The sequence below is a fragment of the Misgurnus anguillicaudatus genome, chromosome 16, assembly GCF_027580225.2.
Source record: "Misgurnus anguillicaudatus chromosome 16, ASM2758022v2, whole genome shotgun sequence".
NCBI classification, from domain to species: Eukaryota; Metazoa; Chordata; class Actinopteri; order Cypriniformes; family Cobitidae; genus Misgurnus; species Misgurnus anguillicaudatus.
The window spans coordinates 16,264,785-16,286,205 of NC_073352.2; the positions used below are offsets into that span (position 1 = coordinate 16,264,785).

Below are 21,421 nucleotides of genomic sequence, written 5' to 3' on the forward strand. Positions count from 1 at the left end.
TTTGTCGTTGTGTTTAAGTGCGCATGCGCAAGTCCGCACGCGCATCATTGATGTGTCAATTTCTGCAAACTTGTTACAGGACACGTGTTGATGTTAAATGCTCCTAGCAAATGGACACATACATTGATCTCTGTCAATCTTTCGGGTAATATTCAGCAGTCATACTAAGATGCCAAAATGAAAGAAGTAATTTTAGCGAGCTTTATAGTCTTGTATAATCTATTGGTGCCTTACAATGTTGGCAAGTGTCTGGTTTAGATCTAAATTTGTAGTTGTTATGTATGTTAAAGTAACTTCTTGCAAAGACTTATAACTTACACTGTATCTAGTGTGCCCCTCTGGGTGGGGCCGTTGCTCCACGCGGCCTCAAGGTTAAAGACAGACCGAGAGAAACGGAGAAAAGTTTACCGTTTAATCCAGCGGCAGCTAGTAAGCATCAGTTGGTATTGTATTATCATTTGCTGTACTTTATTTTGGTTAAACGTAACCTAGTCGTCGCACAACTCTTGACAGATGAACAACAGGAGCAGCACATGTGACAAATGCACGTATGTTTACCCAGCCAAACTCAAAGAGATGATCCGAACAGCATTTCCAAACGACATATGTAACTATCCTGATCCCTGCCACGAAAATGTAAGATGCTATTGAAATTTTCAGTCCTGTACCACCCTTGAATCGCAGTAACTGGACCTTCATGTTTTTTGTAGGTTGTTAAAATCAGTATGGATGATTTGAAAAGGATGGAGTTTACTTGATCTGGAATGGATTGGCCTGTTAAATTCAATCTGAATTGTTCAGAACTGCATATGTATTTCTATAATATATATACAATATTAATATGTTCATAATATAAACATGAAGTTATAATTGTGTAGCCTAATTATGGCAATGTAATGTTCAAAAGGCAACGTGATGTCAAAGTTCATACAAAGTTTGAACGTTTGTTAATGCAATCACTTACCATGTACATGTGCTGTCTTTTACTACAATTCCCAGAATCCCTTTGTTGACGCATCACTGGACAACGTGCAAAAAAATAAGTTTTGTTTAAATGTTATATAAATGTAAAATGAATGATTAAAATCATTTTAATGTTTAAACGTTTGGTTTTATTGTTATTGTAAAAAATAGTTTCAAGTGTGCTTCCCTCATGCTCTGGGTAATTGATTGGCCTGCTGGGCACCATGGCAACGTACACAAATTACGTAAATACCTCAGTAGTGCAGTTATTTTTGTTACTGGCTATATCACAAGATATAACATTATTTAAGGTATGTATGCATAGTCATATGTTATAGATAACTAGCCTATTTAGTAATTAACCAACCCTCGCTTAATTCAAATGAAGAAAAGCGAGACGATATGCCTATCTGACGTTTGCATACTTGCACTTACGTTGCTACACGTCTAACAAAATCTTTTTTCCACTAGTGCCATTTTTGGGGACTGCTTTGATTTTACGCTTTAAAAATGCCTTCAGATGGAAAAACAGACATGGAACGGATTGGTCTCTTTAAAGAGCTGGGATACATTTCCATAGGGACCGAATATACACCTTTTATTTACCGTAAGTGTAATTAAATTGATCTTAAAAAAAAAAAAAATCTAGAGATATGGTATTGGCGCAGTGGTGAATTGGTAAGCAGCTAGTTACCATGGTAACCAAATACCACCAGTCTAACATAAATAACAGTTTTCTGCCGTAAAATAAAGCAATATGGCTTTATATAATAAGAAGTTATTATAATATTTCTGTTATCATTTATATAATGTATATAAAGACCAGTTTAAGCAACAATAATTGTTTGGGAAACGCCATACAATGACAATATGGTAAAAACTGGTGAATATTTCATGCCAGTCTAATTCTGCACTTCCTTTCTTGCCGGAAAGGCCCATTTAATGAATCGGCATACAAGAACAAACAGATGTTATCAGGAGGGCATAAAACAAAGTGCGCGCTCCAAACGGGTTACTTCGACACGCAGTTTAAGCGCATCTTTGAGAGAGAGGCGCTTACAGACCCCATCAAAATACAGAGACAATACAGAATACAACAAGCCAAGAAGAACATAGACAAGGCATTCCTGCCCAGTAATGGAGAGAAGAAAACGTGAGTCCTTTGCATTATGTGGTATACAACATTTAACGTCTTACACATAAATTATACGTCTTAAACTTCAAAGTTCACAATCAGGGTCACTTAAATGATGCTTATCACGACCTCAAAAGCATTTCATTTCAAGGTGCATGCTTAAAAACTGTTATATAGACATAGATTAGATTTTCATTACATAACTGTCTCTCTCTGTCTGTGTGTGTGTGTGTGTTTGTGTTTGTGTGTGCGCGCGCGCGCGCCCCCGTGTGTGTCCGTACGTGCGTGTGTCATGCAAGAATTAACTTCTTTAGGTCTTGAAACTAATTTACTTTGGTTTGTAGATGTGGTGTGGGCAGCTATTATGGAACAATTGGAGGTCCCATTCAAGCTATGAGTGCATTGCAGGTTCCCAGGAAACCATACAAGTCACCTGGAAAAAACTTTTACACCAATCCACCTAAGAGGGGAAGTGGTTATGGGTAGGTCATTGATATTATCCTTTAATTTGCAAATTTGCTATATTTTTACTATTATACTGTATTGACTGTATCTGGTTTCAATAGCTATCCAGATATCACACTCTCCAAAATGATGTCCTATTCATCAGACCCCTATGGTCGAGCAAAAGAGATGCTAAAGGTATTTTCATTTCAACCTAAATTAGTGTTTTAATAAATCTGAAACTGACATGGTAGTTTTGTGTAAGCAGATGAGTGTAATCTCTTTGTCTAATGAGAGAGGTCATTTGTTTACCAGCGCGAGATCATGGCACACAAATCCATGCTGAAAGGGGGACCATTTCGTTTGAACCTTCATCCGAATGAATGCTTTGACAACAATCCTTACAAATCTGACAAACCTGACAAACCTTTACCAACTCCAAAGAAGCCTGAGGAGAAAAAGCATTATGCAGTGCCCTTTAAACCAAGTTCACCCAGTAAAAAGGTATGTATATCATACTTAAATTAGATGATATGGATATGTCAGATTATTTATTATATTGGTTATTTATGATTTTTTTACTGTTTTTTTTTCTGCAGGGTGGAGGTATGAAAGCAGGAACATTTGACTCTTACCCCACCCACTCTGCAGAGCCCTACGTCACCAGAAAGACCAAATCAGTGATGACAAACAAAGAAGGCAAGATATTTCACCCCTCCCCTGGTCCAAAGAGCACCCCTGTCAAGAGCATAATCAACCTTAATGTTAACAGGTACTGTAAGCTGAGGTCTAGCACCAATAGCCACATTAATAAAAACAATGTCAGTAATGTTGTACATACATGAAACACTCAGTTTGCAGGTCAGTTGCAAGTGCACATAAAGATCACAATCACAGTAATGTCATTTTCTTTTTATCTTTTTACAGGGTTGTCAACTCCACAAACTACAATCAAATCCCTTCTGTAATGGCATATTAAAAACTTGTGACATCTTCAGGGGAAAATATAAATAATTCTTTAAATAAAATACTGTAATTTAGAAATCTCAATGCTTATAATACATTTTAATGCTATTTGAAAATGTATATAATTTGCACCCTTTTGTCAGTGATGTGCAGATAATATAATAATGATCAGGCATGCATTAAACATATTACACATTCAAAAAATTTGAAATTTCGTATTCGGATAAAAAAAGTATTTTCTCCCAAAAAGAGAATTTTGCATCTTTTTAACTGTGCTTGTCATACACCCCCATAGATCCAGAGCAAAATGTCCTTTTCGGTATATTTAGAGAATAATTTAAACCTATAGGGTTTAAAATTCTGAATTTCCTAAGTGCATATGCCTAATATGCAATGCAATATGTATGATTGCTTTTTAACTAGAAATTGATAAAGGCCTAGAGAATAAGTTGCAAATTCAAAAGGGGTCTTGTCTTATTCCCCTGATGAACTAAACATCCCATTTGAAGTCCGCATATTATCCTTTATGCAGATATGCAATTAATGGAACATCAATAAAAAGCATGATGCAATTAAGATTTTTTTTCTTTTTAACTGCATCAGTTACAAGTGATTTCTGAGTCTAAGAAGTCGGATACACTGTAACCAGGTCGTGTCCCTCAGGTGCGGTCATTCGAATTCGTGCGTGGTTTTCACAATACATCTGTCCCTCCACAAAGAAGTAACCCTTCTGCTTCAAGTTTAGGCCGCAGTCTGAGCACACGAAACATGCTGGATGGCGGTACTTGTCCCGGGCTTTCACGACTGGTCCACTGTTAGCCAAATGTAGAAAAACTTAGATTAGTGAAGTCATGAACATAATGTACAGTAGGACAATTTTTTGTGTGTACTCACACAATGCCGGTACCACATTTATCACAGATGTGCAGCTTTTGTAGTGAAGCTGTGGCTGCTTGTGGCCTTGTCACTGGAGCCTTTACACTTCTAGTCACCATGGGCTTTGTGCCTGCCAGAAAAAACATACAGTAGAAAAGTATCTTGAACCACATGGAGGATGGGAAATGTTTCCTCACATAGACATAACCATTTGATGGAAAAATATGAGGGCAAACTGAAACTGCAACACTGTTACCTAACCTAGTTTTAGCAAAATTGTGCTTGCATGTCAGCTCAAATGTCTCCATCAGTGCTTCTACCTTTATATATATACAGTATTGTGAATACAATATTATCCCTGGTGTTCTTGATAAAGACAGCTCACCATCACTCTCTACATAATCCTGCAGAGCCTTAAAAGAGCCAGACTGCCGTGGCTCATGTGGTTGTTCATGATCCTCCTGAAGCATTCGGTACACATGAGATTCCTCAATGGATGCTAGGGTTTTAGGGCTGAAACAGATCAATAATGAAAACTCAGAGATGTTTATCAACAGTTATGTTGTTATATATAGTTGTTTCAATATTGTGAAGTTAGCTATGCTGTGGGCACACAACAAGTATTATGAGTGATGGTATTTGAGTATAACACTGGCTACTGAAACAAGTAAAAACATATAAATCCTGTTAGATGCACATAAAGTTACTTTCATTAGTAAGAAAATAATTAATGTTTGTAAATTAACAAATGCTTTGGACTACTCATAAGTCCATTACGTGCAACTGTTTTTACAGCCTTTTGAGATAACATAAATAATGCATTTTAAATATTGCAAAGCCATTATAGAAAATGTTAAGTGTTTAAAGGTGCAGTGTGTAATTTTTAGAAGGATCTCTTGACAGAAATGCAAAATAATATACAGAACTATATTATCAGGGGTGTATAAAGACCTTTTTATAACGAAAAGTTATGTTTTTATTACCTTATAGGCGTTTTTATCTACATACACAGAGGGTCCCCTTACGTGGAAGGCGCCAATTTGTGCCGCCATGTTTCTACAGGAGACCTTAAAGGAAAAGTCCATTTTCTTAAAAGAAAAATCCAGATAATTTACTCACCACCATGTCATCAAAAATGTTGATGTCTTTCTTTATATTTGTTATTTTTCTTGTCAAAAATGACAATCGTTTCACTAGATAAGACCCTTATGCCTCGTTTGGGATCGTTTATAGTCCTTTGAAACTCCGTTGAAAAAACTTTTACGTGTTGGTGTCCATCAAAACGAGAAAAATCCTGCAATGTTTTCCTAAAAAACACAATTTCTTCTGGACTGAACAAAGAAAGACATCAACATTTTGGATGACATGGTGGTGAGCAAACCATCTGGACCTTTCATCCAAGAAAATGGACTACTCCTTTAACAGACAAACCTTTTATTACAAAATTGTCTCAATCAATTACATGTTTTTCCAGTGGCGGCTACCATAGCTTCTCTATGCGTTTCAAAATGAGGGGTGAGCTGTGGACTGAGACGTTGGTTGCAATTCGCAACCTCACCACTGGATGCCATTAAAATGTACACACTGCACCTTTAATACTCCAAAAACTGTGTAGCCAGGTGATATGCTGGAATTTGAGTAACTAACTGTAAAAATAATATTAATTTCTAATATTGATACTGAATTCAAATGAGGACATTTATGTAATAGTAGATATTTTTTTAAACATTTTAATAATATTAATAATATCCTAATATTACTATAAAATCATTCAATATTAGCTCAATATTATTAATAAACGGCTCGTTGAAATGCTTGATTCTAATTGGCCAGTCGTAACGTTTGCAGGTTTATTATTCCCAGCTAACAAATGCATAAAATTAATAACACACGGTAACCCGATGCTGCAAATCATTTCGACAGGTACAGTATAATATTACACATAAATATAAATATGTGTTTTAATATGACATTATATTTACAAATGATTAAACCAAATTGTGTGTTCGTGGCATTTTAACCGAACATAAACAGGTTTACCCTGCGAAAGGTCTGCATTAGTTAATAATTAGCTAATTAAATATTTAATCAGTTTCTTACCTTACTTATGAGGTGAATAGCTGTGTAATAAGTAGGATAATGCACAAGTGGTTATTATCGCAAAATATAAGTCCCTTTGCGTCGGGTCCTAATCACAAAACACTGTTGGGGCTTATTTCTGTGATAATAATGCTGCCTATACGTTATCTGTATCAGTGCCGTACAGCACATTATTTACATCACACTGCCTTTACTCCATGATTTAACAAAGTTTTGTTTACCTGGGTGATCCCTGTCTGCCTACAGTGGACATCTGAGCCTGCTGTAGTGTATTTGAGACATTGTCTGCTGAGTATAATGCAATGGGGGAGTTGTATTGAGCAGAAAGCGTGAGGGTCTCGTTTTTGCTGGGATCTGCCTTACACACTGATGTGGTGCCATGCACCTGAGCAACATTTGCCATCAACGTCTGGGATGTACTGTCACTGGAGTTGTGTAATGTGCAATAGCCAGATGAACCAAACCAGGATGCAATTAAAATGCAAAGCGGTTGGCCACATTGAGGGGCAGGAGTGATCACAGAGAAGAGACGGACAAACAAGACAGAGAATAAAGAAGTTTAGAAACATACATTTTAACTAGGCTGTTTACTTAAAATAATATACAGTACTTCAAGGCTGCAATCCGTAACTTTTTTCAGCTGAAAATAAACAATGCCACCACAATTCATAACAGTTATAAAGATTTATCATTTCAGTGGTGGGTTGCTTTTCATGGGAAATGTTAGTTTGAAGTCATGTGTCGGTTTGAGATTGCAACACATCTGTAAACAGAAAGAAGGGGATCCGGTTACTGTTTTCCTAGTCTCAGCCTCAGACGTCACGCCCACAAACTGTTGGCTGAATGTCTGATGTTTTTCATAGACTTTTCTGGAAACCCTGTGAGAATGTCAAAGTCGTCTTTGATTGGTTGAAATAAACCGGATTTCCAGGAGACGCGAGTGTCGCGATTAGTTTCGGTCCCTGGAAAACAAAGCTCTGACGTTCCATTGAGGAAGAGAATCAGTCGTGTTCACGTGGATAATAATGACCAGTTATCATCATCAGCTAAACATTGGATTCTCAAAAATATGCAAAGTTCGCAGCATAGACTCTCTAAAAGACGTCCAAGAGTTTTGCTTGAGGCAGTTAGTGGAGTCAAAAAGTTCGGTTCTCCTGAATTGCTTGTAGGTGTTAAAATGTGGAGAGATATGCTTAAAACAGATGTTTAACGGGAGCGTCTCATTGGTGTGGCTGTTGATGAAGTGCATAACGTTGTTCTATGGTGAGTAATGTTGTTTATTTAGACGCTATTCGGTTGCGGCTGGTTATTTCAATAACTGACTTGCCAGCCGGCTCGTTATTGTGGGGAGTCCGAAACGTGACGCTAGACGAAACAAACTGTGATTGGTTGTTTGACATGTCGGTCAAACAGCTTGTGGGCGGGCTTTGTCCAGAAAAAGCAGCAAAAAAACCCAGACCTTCAGTATTGAAGGTAATTGCAGACCTTCAGTATTGAAGGTATTTGTCCAGAAAAAGCATCAAAAAACACCTGGCTATGCGAGACTACTGTTTTCCCAAACTGGGGTTCCGGAACTCCTAGTGGTTTGCAGGGGAATTGCAGGGGGTTTGTGAGTTAATAAAAAAAGTATAAATTATAATTCATTTATTCATAAAATGTAAATAAATAATTTTAGAATAATTATAATTTGTTTGTTTGTGGACATTTCACAAGACTTTTTAAGATGTCAAATAAATCTTTGGTGTCCCCAGGGTACGTATGTGAAATTCTACCTCAAAATACCATATAGATAATTTTTATAGCATGTTAAAATTACCACTTTGTAGGTGTGAGCAAAAATGTGCCATTTTTGGGTTTTAAATGCAAATGAGAAGTGATGTGGTTGGATAGTGCAGGTTAAGGGGCGGTATTATCCCCATCTGACATCACAAGGGGAGCCAAATTTCAATGAACTATTTTTCCCATGCTTGCAGAGAATGGTTTACGAAAACAAAGTAACTGGGTTGATCTTCTTACATTTTCTAGGTTGATAGAAGCACTGGGGACCCAATTATAGCACTTATACATGAAAAGAGTCAGATTTTCATGATATGTCCCCTTTAAAATCTCAGTGGGTACTTCAAGTAAATAATTGCTATATTAAAGTAAATAACCCCAGTCGCCTGTGTGTGCTGCAGATAAGGGAGCGTTTTAGTTATTTTTACAAGTTGCTTAAAATTCAAGTGCTCTGTAAAGTTTTAAATAATGTTTATCTGAGTAATGTCAGGTAAGCATCTCAACTCCTTACTTCGATTACATGTGGGGAATACAACTTTTTCCTCTGAACTGGTGCGACATCAGTAACGTGATTTATTTATTAAAAACGTCCACCTTCATTTGGTCAGAACTCAGAACCAAATTGGTATATATTGTTTGGTTTTCAGATATATGACTTTTAGGATTTGTAGCCTTCTGTCAAAAGTTATGGATTGCAGTTTTAAGGCCCTTACAGTATATAATTGACTTTGTAATAGGTAAAATGTATTTTCAATTGAAAAAAAAATGTGTAAATGCAAAAATATGACTTCTTTTGTGATTTATGTGAATACATTTGATTATATGCAGGGTGCTTTTGTCTAATGACCTGCTTTGGCTTGCAGTTTTGAAGGGCTTTGGTCTGACATTAAACTTGTGTTCGAAGTAATCAATTTCCTGTAACAGTAAGAGTGCTGATGTTAATAGACATTTACTGATGAAAGGTTAGCGGTACAGAAGAGAAATCCACCAAGATCCAGCACTGCAGACCCAAATGTTAATATTTCTTTTTCTAGAGCAGAACGGGTATTCAAAAAAAATCTTATGGAGACAACAAAAGGCATTAAATACTGGAAAATTTCTGCTGAAAAGTACACCATCACTATTTAATATTTAAGTACATAAGTACTACATCAGAAATCTGTAATTTCTTGTCACTAACGTGACTCAATGTATAATAGAAAATGTACATTTATTTAAAAAAGTATATATTTATGCATTTGGCAGATGCTTTTATCCAAAGCGACTTACAGTGCATTACTAGGCATAAATTTTTTACCGTCGTGTTCCCTGGGTTCAAACCCATGACCTTTTGCGCTCTACCACTGAGCTATATTTTTACCTGGGCTGTATTTGGGCTGCAGACTTGACTTGTGAGGACTTCTAGAGATTGTGTGTTAGTTGTAAGTGGCCTGGCATTTTACAGCAAGCTGAGGGAAGTCATGCGTTTAGGGTGATTCATGCTGGCACTCACCACTCGGTCTTTTCATGCACCCGACCCTGGATCTGTCCTTGCAGGGCATCCTGGAGGTTATCTGCAGAGTAGAGGCCTATGGGGGTGTTGTAGGAGGCGCACACCAACTGCTTTGTGTCATCCAGAGTGGCTGCAGCCACAAAGGGCTGTGCTTTTCTATTATGACCTGTGCCAATAGGTGTATACTCCTGCATGTGTAGGACAGATGGACTCACTACATACCGTGGTTAAAGCAACACGCGCGCACACACAAAAACACTGAATTTGCATACCACATTACTTACCTTTGGTTATGTACTTTCTTAAAGCCATGCTGTTTATAGTTTTACACAATATTTAACTTTTTATTGTTTATGAAGCTGTGACATGATTCAGAGTATCATTGATTTTAAAGGGACAGTTCACTCAAAAATGTACTGTATAGTTCACTCTCATGTTGCCTTAAAGGTCACATTCTTTCTGATCCCAAACCCTAGTAAGTGTGTAATGTTGCTATAATAGCATAAATAATACCTATAAAATGATGAAGCCAAAAGTTCACTGCCAGGCAATACTTTTACTTTAACAGAATTCACCTTTCAAATCCTACAGCAAGCGGCCGGTTTGGACTACAGCCCTCTACTTCCTGCTTTAATGACGTCACTAGAACAGTTTTTTGACTAAACTCCGCCCACAGGAATACATCAGTCGCCAGCTAAGCTAACAGCAAGATAAGCTGCTATTGAATCACAACACACTAAACAAACTACACAATCAGAACTCGATTTGTATTTCTGAAGGAGGGACTTCATAGAACAAGAAAGACATCAGACCATTTTGAAGACAGTGAAAACAGCGATATAGAGCTAAGTAAATTGTGTGAAAAATACCAAGTTTTTTTTTTACACATGAAACATGAACACATGTTATATTGTACACACTCAAAGCTTCAAAAACACAGAATAGAACGGGACCTTTAAACCTGTTAGTGACTGACAGCTGTTCACCATTCACTTATATAAGCATGGAAAAGTGTGATGTCAAAGTGAAGTTAGCCTTTGAAAAAGTTGAGTTAAAGTAAGTGATGACAGATTTTTGAGTATTTTTGTCTAAACTGTCCCTTTAAGGTAAGAAAGAACATATCCATTAAAAAATCGTTTTCATCATAAAGCATGTGAAAAGTTTTAAAAAGTGAATTTCCAGATGGCTTTATTTTGAGTCACGTGTTTTCTCAGAAAGTAACAACTCTGTATTTGGTCAAACAAAGCACAATCTTTACCATGCCTCATGCATGTCAATTTTTTATTCATTTTCTTATCATGCATTTTTTATGCACATGCATTTGTTTAAAGCTAATTCTGTGTTGCACTTACTTGCTTTTCTGCCTCCAAATTGATTTTGAATGGATTTACTTTTCCCTCTTCTACAACGTGAGGTGACCAAAGTTTAGTTTCTGGCCTGCAACACATTAAATACATATTCAGTTAGACACAACATACTTGCCTATTATGTAAAATCATGAAAGATCAAATAGCACTAAGACTAAGGTCATTACTGTGCATCAGGACCATGCCCTTGTCTAGATAGTAAAGTAACAGCAGCAGACAGGCATGTACTAGCCAGATGGCGTACTGGATAATATTAATCATTCAGCATGCACACCATTGCCATAAATAAAGCTTTGTGGTCACTAATGCACATCTTAGAGCAAATTCTTATGAGACTACAGCAGCTAAGGTTCCTCCCCTCTGGCTGTAACTTAAAAATGAGGTTGATCATGATCTAAAGTTGTTGAAAGATGCTGTTTGTAACAGTATCCAGATCATTAATGAGAAAAGCTTATGGTACCTCTCTATCTTGAGGAAAAGCTGATTGGTGGAGTCTTTAATCTTGTTTTGAGCTTCAGCATGAGTCATACTCTCTGTGGATTCTCCTTGGATAGCCAAGATGATGTCACCTGGGCACAGATTGACCTGTGATGCTTTACTGCCAGGTGTCACCTAAAAAAATGAATCTTTCAGTGCCTTTTCCAGTGTACACTTACTGTTAAAAATTATTAAAAGTTGCTGAAAAAAGGATCTACACAGTAATGCCATAAATATTTTTTATTACCCAAGGAACGATTTAGTTAAAGGTTACTAAAAGAATCAGTTCTTTTTTACCTTTTGAGAGTTTTTTAAAGTTATTGGGAAACAGAAAGGTTTCACAAAAAAACAGTATGCGGCAGTCCTGTGGGCGAAAATGCCTTGTTGATGCTAGAGGTCAGAGGAGAATGGGTCGACTGATTCAAGCTGATATAAGAGCAACTTTGACTAAAATAACCACTCGTTACAACCGAGGTATGCAGCAAAGCATTTGTGAAGCCACAACACGCACAACCTTGAGGCGGATGGGCTACAACAGCAGAAGACCCCACCGGAGACCACTCATCTCCACTACAAATAGGAAAAGAGGCTACAATTTGCACAAGCTCACCAAAATTGGACAGTTGTTACCTGGTCTGATGAGTCTCGATTTCTGTTGAGACATTCAGATGGTAGAGTCAGAATTTGGTGTAGAGAATGAGAACATGGATCCATCATGCCTTGTTACCACTGTGCAGGCTGGTGGTGGTGGTGTGATGGTGTGGGGGATGTTTTCTTGGCACACTTTAGGCCCCTTAGTGCCAATTGGGCATTGTTTAAATGCCACGGCCTACATGAGCATTGTTTCTGATTATGTCTATCCCTTTACGACCACCATGTACCCATCCTCTGATGGCTACTTCCAGCAGAATAATGCACCATGTCACAAAGCTCGAATCATTTCCAACTGGTTTCTTGAACATGACAATGAGTTCACTGTACTAAAATGGCCCCCACAGTCACCAGATCTCAACCCACTAGAGCATCTTTGCGATGTGGTGGAATGGGAGCTTGGTGCCCTGGATGTGCATCCCACAAATCTCCATCAACTACAAGATGCTATCCTATCAATAAGGGCCAACATTTCTAAAGAATGCTTTCAGCACCTTGTTAAATCAATGCCACATAGAATTAAGGCAGTTCTGAAGGCAAAAGGGGGTCAAACACAGTATTAGTATGGTGTTCCTAATAATCCTTTAGGTGAGTGTATATTGCATCACATATTATATTATATTATATTATATTATATTATATTATATTATATTATATTATATTATATTATATTATATTATATTATATTATATTTTATAAAACGGCTAGTTCCAATCCTTGATTCTGATTGGTCAACAGGTGTGCTTTATTCACAATAAAACACTGCTATGACCGCTTTACCCAACGGTTCTATTTAATATCACTGCGTCCTTAGCAACACCCTTAGCAACACATAGACATATAATGAGACAAAGTCTGAGAACAGTTTGTTGTTTTTATTTGAGCTTTCATGTTGTTGTTCGCAGTCAGGGACTATTTTTTCTAGCGGAAGGAATGCTTTTATTGATTTAACTTCATGAAAGTTGCCCTAATATTTTTTTTACTTTAATATTGTGTGGTAACCGTTTTATAAAAGCAATAAGGTACTCGAGGCAAGTGCTGTATCGTGAATAAGTAACGGCTGAAGGGGTTGCAGGCACTCCGCTTCGCGTCGTGCCTAACAACGCCCTTCAGCCGTTACTTATTCACGATACAGCACAGCCTCTCGTACCTTATTGCTTACATATTATATTACATTATATTATATTATATTATATTATATTATTATTTTATACTTTTTATTGTATTTACTGAGTCAGGCACTAAAACATTGCAACTACACTGTAAGAAGTGAAGGTTGGATCTACTTATAAAAACGTTACTTGGTAACTTAAAAATATTTAAATTGTATCAAATTAAATTTTTTTCACTTTAAGCGAAACATTTAAGGTGAACAGTTTTTTAAAAATGACTTCAATTGGGAACATAAAAAATGTAAGCTTTTTCAACTTTCATTTTTTAGTTAATTTTTTTAAAGTGTTACCAATTAAATCAATTTTAGTTAAAGGGGACATATTATGAGATTTTTTTTAAGATGTAAACTAAGTCTAAAATAGGTCTGAGAAAAAGTGTGCCCTTTTGGGTTTGTCATTTAAAATGCAAATGAGCAGATGAAGTGCAACCACTGATCACAATGGTGGTGGTTTGTTGCAATTGAAACTCAATTGTGCTGTGAAATATTTTATCTCTCTCTTTCTCTCCATAAAATGGTTGTGCTGTGGTTGGATAGTGCAGATAAAGGGGGCGGTATTACCTTATTCTGACATCACAATAAGGGCCAAATTACAATGACCTATTTTTTCACATGCTTGCAGAAAATGGTTTACCAAAACTAAGTTATTGGGTTGATCTTTTTAACATTTTCTAGGTTGATAGAAGCACTGGGGACACAATTATAGCACTTAAACATGGAAAAAGTCAGATTTTCATAATATGTCCCCTTTAAGTTAATCCAAAATTCTCTTTTTACAATGTATGTGTAAACTCATGGATCAGTGCAGATAAACAGCAAGAGCCTCCTGTCTCATACAAACAAATAGCTTGTAAATATGTTGACCCACTCTTATTAAAAGTACTAGGCTAAAAATAGTCTAGCATGGATGTCAATCAGGGCGGGGTATAACCCTCCGGGATCAGTCGGGCCTATTGGTGACTTGATGATATGACCGCTCTGGCATTCACTCTGCTGCCCAGTGTGTTTTCTCTCCCCCTCCTCCTTTCACCCCCTCTTTCATTAATGGAGTCTGACCTCATCTCTTAGTCCTCTCATCCTTGGCAGACTCATTTTCTTAGGTATTCACCCCCCCCACACCCCATTTATCTCATCACCTCGTCTTGGGTGGACGCGCTCTCCTTTACCTGTTCCCTGACTCAGCTGCCCTGTTATATCATTACACCACTGGCGCTTATCTACCAGTTCATTTTGCCTCTTGAGAGGAGATTCATTCCAGGTCGAGTCATGTCAGATATTCAGGACCAGAGGGTTTAGCTTTCAGTGATCTGTGTTTAATGTTGTGAAGATTTGTGATGCTTTATTTCAAACTGATGAAGCTAGCGGCGGTTAAATCTCTGTTACTTTCAGATACACAGTCATGGTGCAATACAATACATTATTACCTGTCAGCCTGCTCACGGTGTCTACACAACCAAACTATTGCATTTGCCACCTTATAAGCCTCAGAAAGCCATTAGTTGTGATGTCATTAAACCCTGACCATGTTTGAGGTAACTATGATTTGTTTCGACAACAGACATATGTTGCCATTGCGTTGTGGAGGGAAAAAAATCATGGGTGAGTGCGAAGAAATAAGCACCCAATAGACACAATGAAAAGCAGATTGTTCAAGCAAAAGAGGCTGTGCATGCCCTAATAAATGAAAAAGACACTCTCCTTAATGAAAGAAAACAAGGGGAGCCAAGATGAAAACATGAAGTAGCTGGTATCTGAGGTTCGGCATAAACAGGAGCATGACAGACAAAACACCTTTTTGTTGGTGTTTTTTGTAAAGTATGCAGCACCTGTGTAAGTTCCCCATGCCTTTTTTTAAAAAGTGATGAATTCACAACAGCCACAAACTCATGCATGTAAGGGCATGCTGAGCATTACCATGTTGTTAGCAACATCAAGCAAGACATAATGTATCAACTGCAGACATTTAAAAATGACAGCCAATGTGATGCTCAGTTAAAAGGAAAAGTTTCGGGTGGCACACTGGCTTAGTGGTCAAGAAGGTCCCCTTTTCGAGCCTCGGTTGGGTTTGAGGCTCTACAGGCACTCCAGCTTCCTTTCACAATACAAAGACACGCATGTAAGGTGTATTGGAGATACCAAATAGTCCTCTTCATCCAACTTGTGGATGTGAATTGTGTATAGATTAACCAGTTCTCGTTATGAATATAGCCATAGATGCTGGAATCGTATTTTTTAAATAAATAAATAAAAAGGAAAGTTTCAATGTTAATGAAAATGTGATGGTGAAGCACATGGCTGTCAGCTGGTTGTTTTGACCATGGAGAAGAAAACCGTAAATTATTATCATTGTGCCATAAAGCAAAGCATGGAAAAACATAATACTACCCCTTTAATAAACATACAGTATGTTGATTTGTTTAGGGAGGTCTGTTAAAGGAATAGTGTACTCATTTTCAATATTAAAATATGTTATTACCTTAACTAAGAATTGTTGATACATCCCTCTATCATCTGTGTGCGTGCACGTAAGCGCTGGAGCGCGCTGCGACACTTCGATAGCACTTAGCTTAGCCCCATTCATTCAATGGTACCAATCAGAGATAAAGTTAGAAGTGACCAAACACATCAAAAGAGGAACTATATTGTATGGCGTAATAGCACTTATGGGAGTACTTTGACTCGGCGCAGTAACACCCTCCCTCTCCCATGCGAGTGGAAGTACTCCCAAAGGTGCTATTACGCCATAAAATATAGTTCCTCTTTTAAATCCGCTTAGAAACGCCATACGTTTTATTTTGTACCACCAAACTTGCTCGTATAACTACTTGTCTTAAATAGGAAAAACGTTGATGTGTTTGGTCACTTCTAACTTTATCTCTAAATGGTACCATTGAATGAATGGGGCTAAGCTAAATGCTATCGAAGCGTCGCAGCACGCTCCAGCGCTTATGTGCACGCACACAGATGATAGAGGGATTTATCAACAATTCTTAGTTAAGGTAATAACATATTTTAATATTGAAAATGAGTACACTATTCCTTTAAATAACTGCTTGCGTAGGATGAAGCTATACGCCTTATTTTGCCTGCCTCCATGTTGATTCCAAAATGAGGCTGTGAGGGACAGACGTCCAGAACGTGCGCTTTAAACCTATTGTTTTTAGCAGGATGCTGGTCATTCAGCCATCAAAACAAAGAAAATACATAATTTAACAAATTTCACAGCACAAAGAACCTCAGAAATCATGGATTGTTAAAATAAGAAGGGACATATGACCTCATTTGAGATGAGTATAGCGCATTGTGTACATAATATCTGTTTTGGACAGTACATAAGTACAAGTACATGACTCCAATTCGTACAGATTACAAAAAGCAAGGCATAAACACGTTGCCTCACATTGACTGGAATCAACAGCAGGAGGATTCATTTCTAACTAAATAACATTTGTAAGTTACACAACTTTGGGGTTCATATGGGGTTTTATATCTAACAACACTTGCACAAGGAACGTAAATAGCTTGTTATCAAGTCAATCACATGTTATTAAGTTAATGTTCATGTCTTGAAAAAAACATAACGGAGAAAATACATGGGGCATACGTTCATGTTTTATACAAACTGGAGATATATACTTGGTTGTTGTCATAAAATATTGTATTGTTGCACTATATTGGTGTTTTTATAAAAAGTAAACATGCTTACAACATTACAAATTAGCGATTAGCCAACGGGCTAATATCCCAAACAGATATAATCTCAAATTAGGTCATATGTCCCTTCTTATTTTAACAATCCGTGATTTCTGAGGTTCTTTGTCCTGTGGAAATTTGTCAAATGATGTATTTTTGGTATTTTAAGGGCTAGATGACCAGCATCCCGGTACAAAACAATAGGTTTAAAGCGCACGCTCTGGACGTCTATCCCTCACAGCCTAGTTTTGGAATCAACATGGCGGCAGGCTGAATAAGGCATATAACTATATAATAACTCCTGGTTTGTCCAAAAGGAACATCTGTGCAAGACATTGGTGGAGAGTTATATTATCCAGATAAGAAAATCAGAGCTCATTGTTTGAAAAAAGAGCCGTCTTGTTGGCATCACTACATGCATGATTGCAAATAGCGAAAAAATTACAAACACATTCTGTATTAGTCTTTCTCTTTTGAAGGTACGATGGTCAAGGCTATAGCGTACAGGCACATATAATAAGAAACATGTTCATTCTAATCCAGATTTTTTGCTTTTGTTGGGAATCAGATCCAGGTAAATGTCGTTGTCCGTCAGATGATCCAGGAAGACCATTAGCTAGGAATGTTAGGATGACATCATCATTGCATTAAGACTTAGTTAAAGTTTTTATCTCAGTATAAATAACTCTCTACTGTGGTGAATGTCTTGTTTCGCATGTTCAAAGTTTATGTAGTACTAAAAAGTATTGTATTTCCATAAAAATACCACAAATACCACATTATATGAATTTAATGCTACGATACTGCAGCTGGACTGTTTTTAATAAAACATTACCTGTAGTTCTGCTTCTAATAAGTGACGGAGAGGCAGTTTGATGATGATGTTTCATTTCTTTCTACACTATTTTGGGTAATTTATGGTGAGTGTCAGAACTGGCTATCCACTAAGAGAATACTTTAATGTCAAGATCAAAGAAATGACGATGAAAGATGAAACTGAGCTAGTACTCATGTTGGTACATTCCATGCATTAGAAAGCTGTGGTTCCCCTGAACAATGCAACTATTTTAACACAGACCAGGATAAAAGACAGGGGAGAACAAGTGTTGGGAGATGAGAAATATATATATATAGCCCTTCTTGTAGTTGACTTTTAGGGGAGAAAGTTTGTAGTATCTTTCTGTTTATTTGGATTTGTCTTGCATCATCTAGCACTCTATTGTACTCCATTCACAACCATCCACTCTCTAATAAAATGGGACAAAAGCTTTCACTGGGGCGGTACCGTTTAAAGGGGACATTTCACAAGACTTTTTTAAGATGTCAAATCAATTTTTGATGTCCCCAGAGTAGCCTACGTAAGGAAGTTTTAGCTCAAAATACCCCACAGATAATTTATTATAGAATGAAAAAATGCCACTTTGTAGGTGTGAACAAAAATGTGCCATTTTAGGTGTGTCCTTTTAAATGCAAATGAGCTGATCTCTGCAATAAATGGCAGTGTCGTGATTGGATAGTGCAGATTAAGGGGTGGCATTATCCCCTTCTGACATCACAAGGGGAGGCAAAATTCAATGATGCTTGCATAGAATGGTTTACCAAAAGTGAGTTACTAGGTTGATCTTTTTCATATTTTCTAGGTTGACAGAAACACTGGGGACCAAATTATAGCACTTAAACATAGAAAAAGTCAGCTTTTCATAATATGTGTCCTTTAAAAAGGGTCATATTATATAACATCCATGTATAAATTTGGTACCAATATGTACCCTTTAGGTGCTAATATGCAGTTTTTGGTACGAAAGTGCACATTTTGAAAAGCTTTTGTGGTGCTGTAAGAAAGTACATTGTGCTATTTGTTAGTTTTATTCATTTGTGAATACACAGTGAAGATAAAAGGCATATAATGAAGAAAAGGTGGCAATGACTGATGATGAAATGAAAGTTGTGTCATCACCTTCTTTGCACTGTGTGATTTACATCTTTCATGTTTTATGCAAAAAACTCATATGGATTTAGTGATAGGGGAACAGTGAATTAATGTTTTACTTTTAGCCGAGCTACTGTATCCCTTAGAGATTTCTTCAGTTCATCTCACACCTGTTAATGAGTGCTTGGATAACCTTTAACCTCCTCTGTTTTCACAAATGTTAAGGTCATCTGTTTAAAATAGTTTTGCATCAAGAGCTTTACGATTATTCAGACAACAGGTGTTGAGATCCGCTCTGGAGCCATGTGCCAGACGCGTGAGCGTGTACACTTTTGGGAACTGTTGTAGTATATAAGCATATTCCTGAGTCAATTGAGATGTGAATTATCTGTGTATGTGCACATTTATGAACATCATGATGTAAAGCTAGCTTACATCAGCAGTAAAGATAATTGTGAAACTATCAGCTTGGCTGTGTAATAAGCTGGCTATTTATATTGTAAATGAGAGGAGATTTGAAAGATGATCTTGAAACACCTTTTGTGTTAATGCATATAAATCATACCATACACAAGCTGTCAATGGGTGGTACCTGTTTAAAAAGTAAACATTTGTATTGGTTACATATTGGTATTATCTAAATGGTAAATAAGTCAATTTTTAAAGGGTACCATCCCAGTAACAACTTTTGCCGCTTTTTTTATCAAATCTTCCCCCACCGCCTCATCATTAAATCTCATCATGAAAGCAGATTAAAAAAAACTGGATGACTGAACTCTTTTGGGAAGTCATTCTAGATACATGTTTCTAAAAATGAATGTCAGTTTGAACTACTTGAACTAAAAATATTTCTCTTAACCCTTTCTCACTTCCTAATGTAAGGTCATGGGAATGTTCCCAATTTTTTTCATTATCCACCCACTAGTTTCTCATGCCCATGGTTGTGTTACCCAGCACATCAAAGGCATTATCTTTCATTGGAATGTGTTAAGTAAGTTACACAGACCGTAGCCAAAAACTTTCACCTACCCGAGTTATAGTCAGCGGCTGGTTGAAGTCCTTGCCTCCAGAGAGCCGAAAGCCCCAAGGAGCTGGTCCATCCAACATCACGTTCTGTGGCATCTTTATCTCTTTCCCGCACTTAAACTTGGTTCCTCAGGAAAAGTCTTGCAGTTTAATCGTCTCTGTCTCCTATCCCAGACGAATCGCTCGCTCAAGCACGATTGAAAGCCGGTGTCTGCCTCTCAATGCCTTTTAAGCATGAGTGTGGGGTTAGGAGAGTGAATGAATGAAAGCTGATGCCAGATTGCCACACCTCTCGGAGTGAGCTCATAGGGTAGACTAAGAAACTGAGGGTTCACTTTGATATCTGCCCATCCTCCCTATCGGTCCCGAACATACAGATCCAAACCTACGCGCTAATGATTCATGGTTTATTCTCATAAGGCTTCGAGTTTCGATAACTAAAATGGTCCAGTTATGATTTCCATCGCTCTGTCATCATCTTTTCTGATGTCTAGAATTTCGTTCTTTAATGTTGGCCAAACACCTGCGTCTAACTGAGATGAGAAGTCTGTCATGACTCATGATAGCTGCTGATAAGCAGTTGTCAAAGTATTTACAACAATAACAAAGTGTATTGTGTTGTATTGTCCTATCAACACGGCTTGTGTTGCTCTTTTAAACATCTCTCAGGAATGTAAACGTTTCTGCGGCACAGCCACATAAGGGAAGATTGTAAACTGATTTCATTTTAACTGGTCAATCTATGTAGAGTATTGTCATCCAGATATGTATTAAAAAAAATTATTTCCAGTTTGATGCACATAATCAATATTTGCATATACTGGAGTTGTACTATGCACATGAAATGTCTTCTCATTTTATTTAGTTTTAATGACACAGAGAAAGACGTTCTGTTTGTGATACTGAAGTGGCCTAGATGCTCTTTTTATAGATTTAAAGGCCAAACATTTTAGCGTGAGAGCACTTATGTTGTAGGGCTGAACAGCTCCTTGTTTGGTATGCCAGGGAACAGCTGTTTGTCATGGTCTGCTCAAAAACCATCTGTCATTTTATTCTCTAACAAAATTCCTTACCAACTTGATTTCTTATGCGTATGCCTTTTTTGTCTGTAGTTCAGCAAACATTTATACACTGTAAATTAACTTTTGTTTTAAAGTTTGAAAAGTGATGAGTTGCTAAACTTATAAACGCAGGTTGAAATTGCTTAATTTGATATTTAAATTGTAGTCAAATATTAGACAAAATATTATGTTGAAATGCCAAATTGGTTATACTTAAAAATTGAAGGCATTTTTTTTACAGTGCAGCATAAAATACCAGACTAATCTCACGGAAATTGATTTATTCGTGTCCA

At 37.2% G+C, this 21,421-nt stretch overlaps 2 protein-coding genes across 7 annotated transcripts; one reads left to right on the forward strand and one right to left on the reverse strand.

Annotated features, from left to right (window-relative positions):
- Positions 1–6: 6 nt before the first annotated feature.
- On the forward strand, positions 7–4,087 carry cfap96 (cilia and flagella associated protein 96). Of its 4 annotated transcripts, none has more exons than XM_055178214.2 (9): positions 7–145; positions 330–429; positions 514–1,274; positions 1,435–1,570; positions 1,897–2,116; positions 2,443–2,580; positions 2,665–2,740; positions 2,858–3,046; positions 3,142–3,395. In XM_055178214.2, exons 4-9 carry the CDS (start codon positions 1,474–1,476, stop codon positions 3,385–3,387), a joined length of 966 nt encoding a protein of 321 aa, XP_055034189.2. In that variant the 5' UTR covers positions 7–145; positions 330–429; positions 514–1,274; positions 1,435–1,473; the 3' UTR covers positions 3,388–3,395. The 4 variants fall into 4 exon arrangements, with proteins under 4 accessions (XP_055034189.2, XP_055034188.2, XP_055034190.2 ...); XM_055178215.2 differs by having other exon boundaries at positions 139–429; positions 514–636; positions 711–1,274; XM_055178213.2 differs by having other exon boundaries at positions 330–1,274.
- Positions 3,440–20,311, reverse strand: pdlim3b (PDZ and LIM domain 3b). Of its 3 annotated transcripts, none has more exons than XM_055178210.2 (8): positions 20,071–20,311; positions 11,580–11,731; positions 11,105–11,189; positions 9,753–9,940; positions 6,706–6,909; positions 4,770–4,897; positions 4,403–4,514; positions 3,440–4,320 (listed from the first exon to the last, which is right to left on the reverse strand). In XM_055178210.2, exons 1-8 carry the CDS (start codon positions 20,161–20,163, stop codon positions 4,131–4,133), a joined length of 1,152 nt encoding a protein of 383 aa, XP_055034185.1. In that variant the 5' UTR covers positions 20,164–20,311; the 3' UTR covers positions 3,440–4,130. The 3 variants fall into 3 exon arrangements, with proteins under 3 accessions (XP_055034185.1, XP_055034186.1, XP_055034187.1); XM_055178211.2 differs by lacking the exon at positions 9,753–9,940 and adding an exon at positions 9,108–9,175 and having other exon boundaries at positions 20,071–20,309; XM_055178212.2 differs by lacking the exon at positions 6,706–6,909 and having other exon boundaries at positions 20,071–20,301.
- Positions 20,312–21,421: the final 1,110 nt, after the last annotated feature.

Excerpts from the sequence above, each read along its gene's own strand:
- cfap96 (XM_055178213.2), top strand. The coding sequence starts at position 1,474 with ATGCCTTCAGATGGAAAAACAGACATGGAACGGATTGGTCTCTTTAAA. Across the intron at positions 1,571-1,896 it reads ATATACACCTTTTATTTACC|GCCCATTTAATGAATCGGCA; the intron begins GTAAGTGTAATT and ends CTTGCCGGAAAG. Across the intron at positions 2,741-2,857 it reads GAGCAAAAGAGATGCTAAAG|CGCGAGATCATGGCACACAA; the intron begins GTATTTTCATTT and ends TTTGTTTACCAG.
- pdlim3b (XM_055178210.2), bottom strand. The coding sequence starts at position 20,163 with ATGCCACAGAACGTGATGTTGGATGGACCAGCTCCTTGGGGCTTTCGG. Across the intron at positions 11,732-20,070 it reads AGCCGCTGACTATAACTCGG|GTGACACCTGGCAGTAAAGC; the intron begins GTAGGTGAAAGT and ends TCATTTTTTTAG. Across the intron at positions 4,321-4,402 it reads AAATGTGGTACCGGCATTGT|TGGACCAGTCGTGAAAGCCC; the intron begins GTGAGTACACAC and ends TTTGGCTAACAG.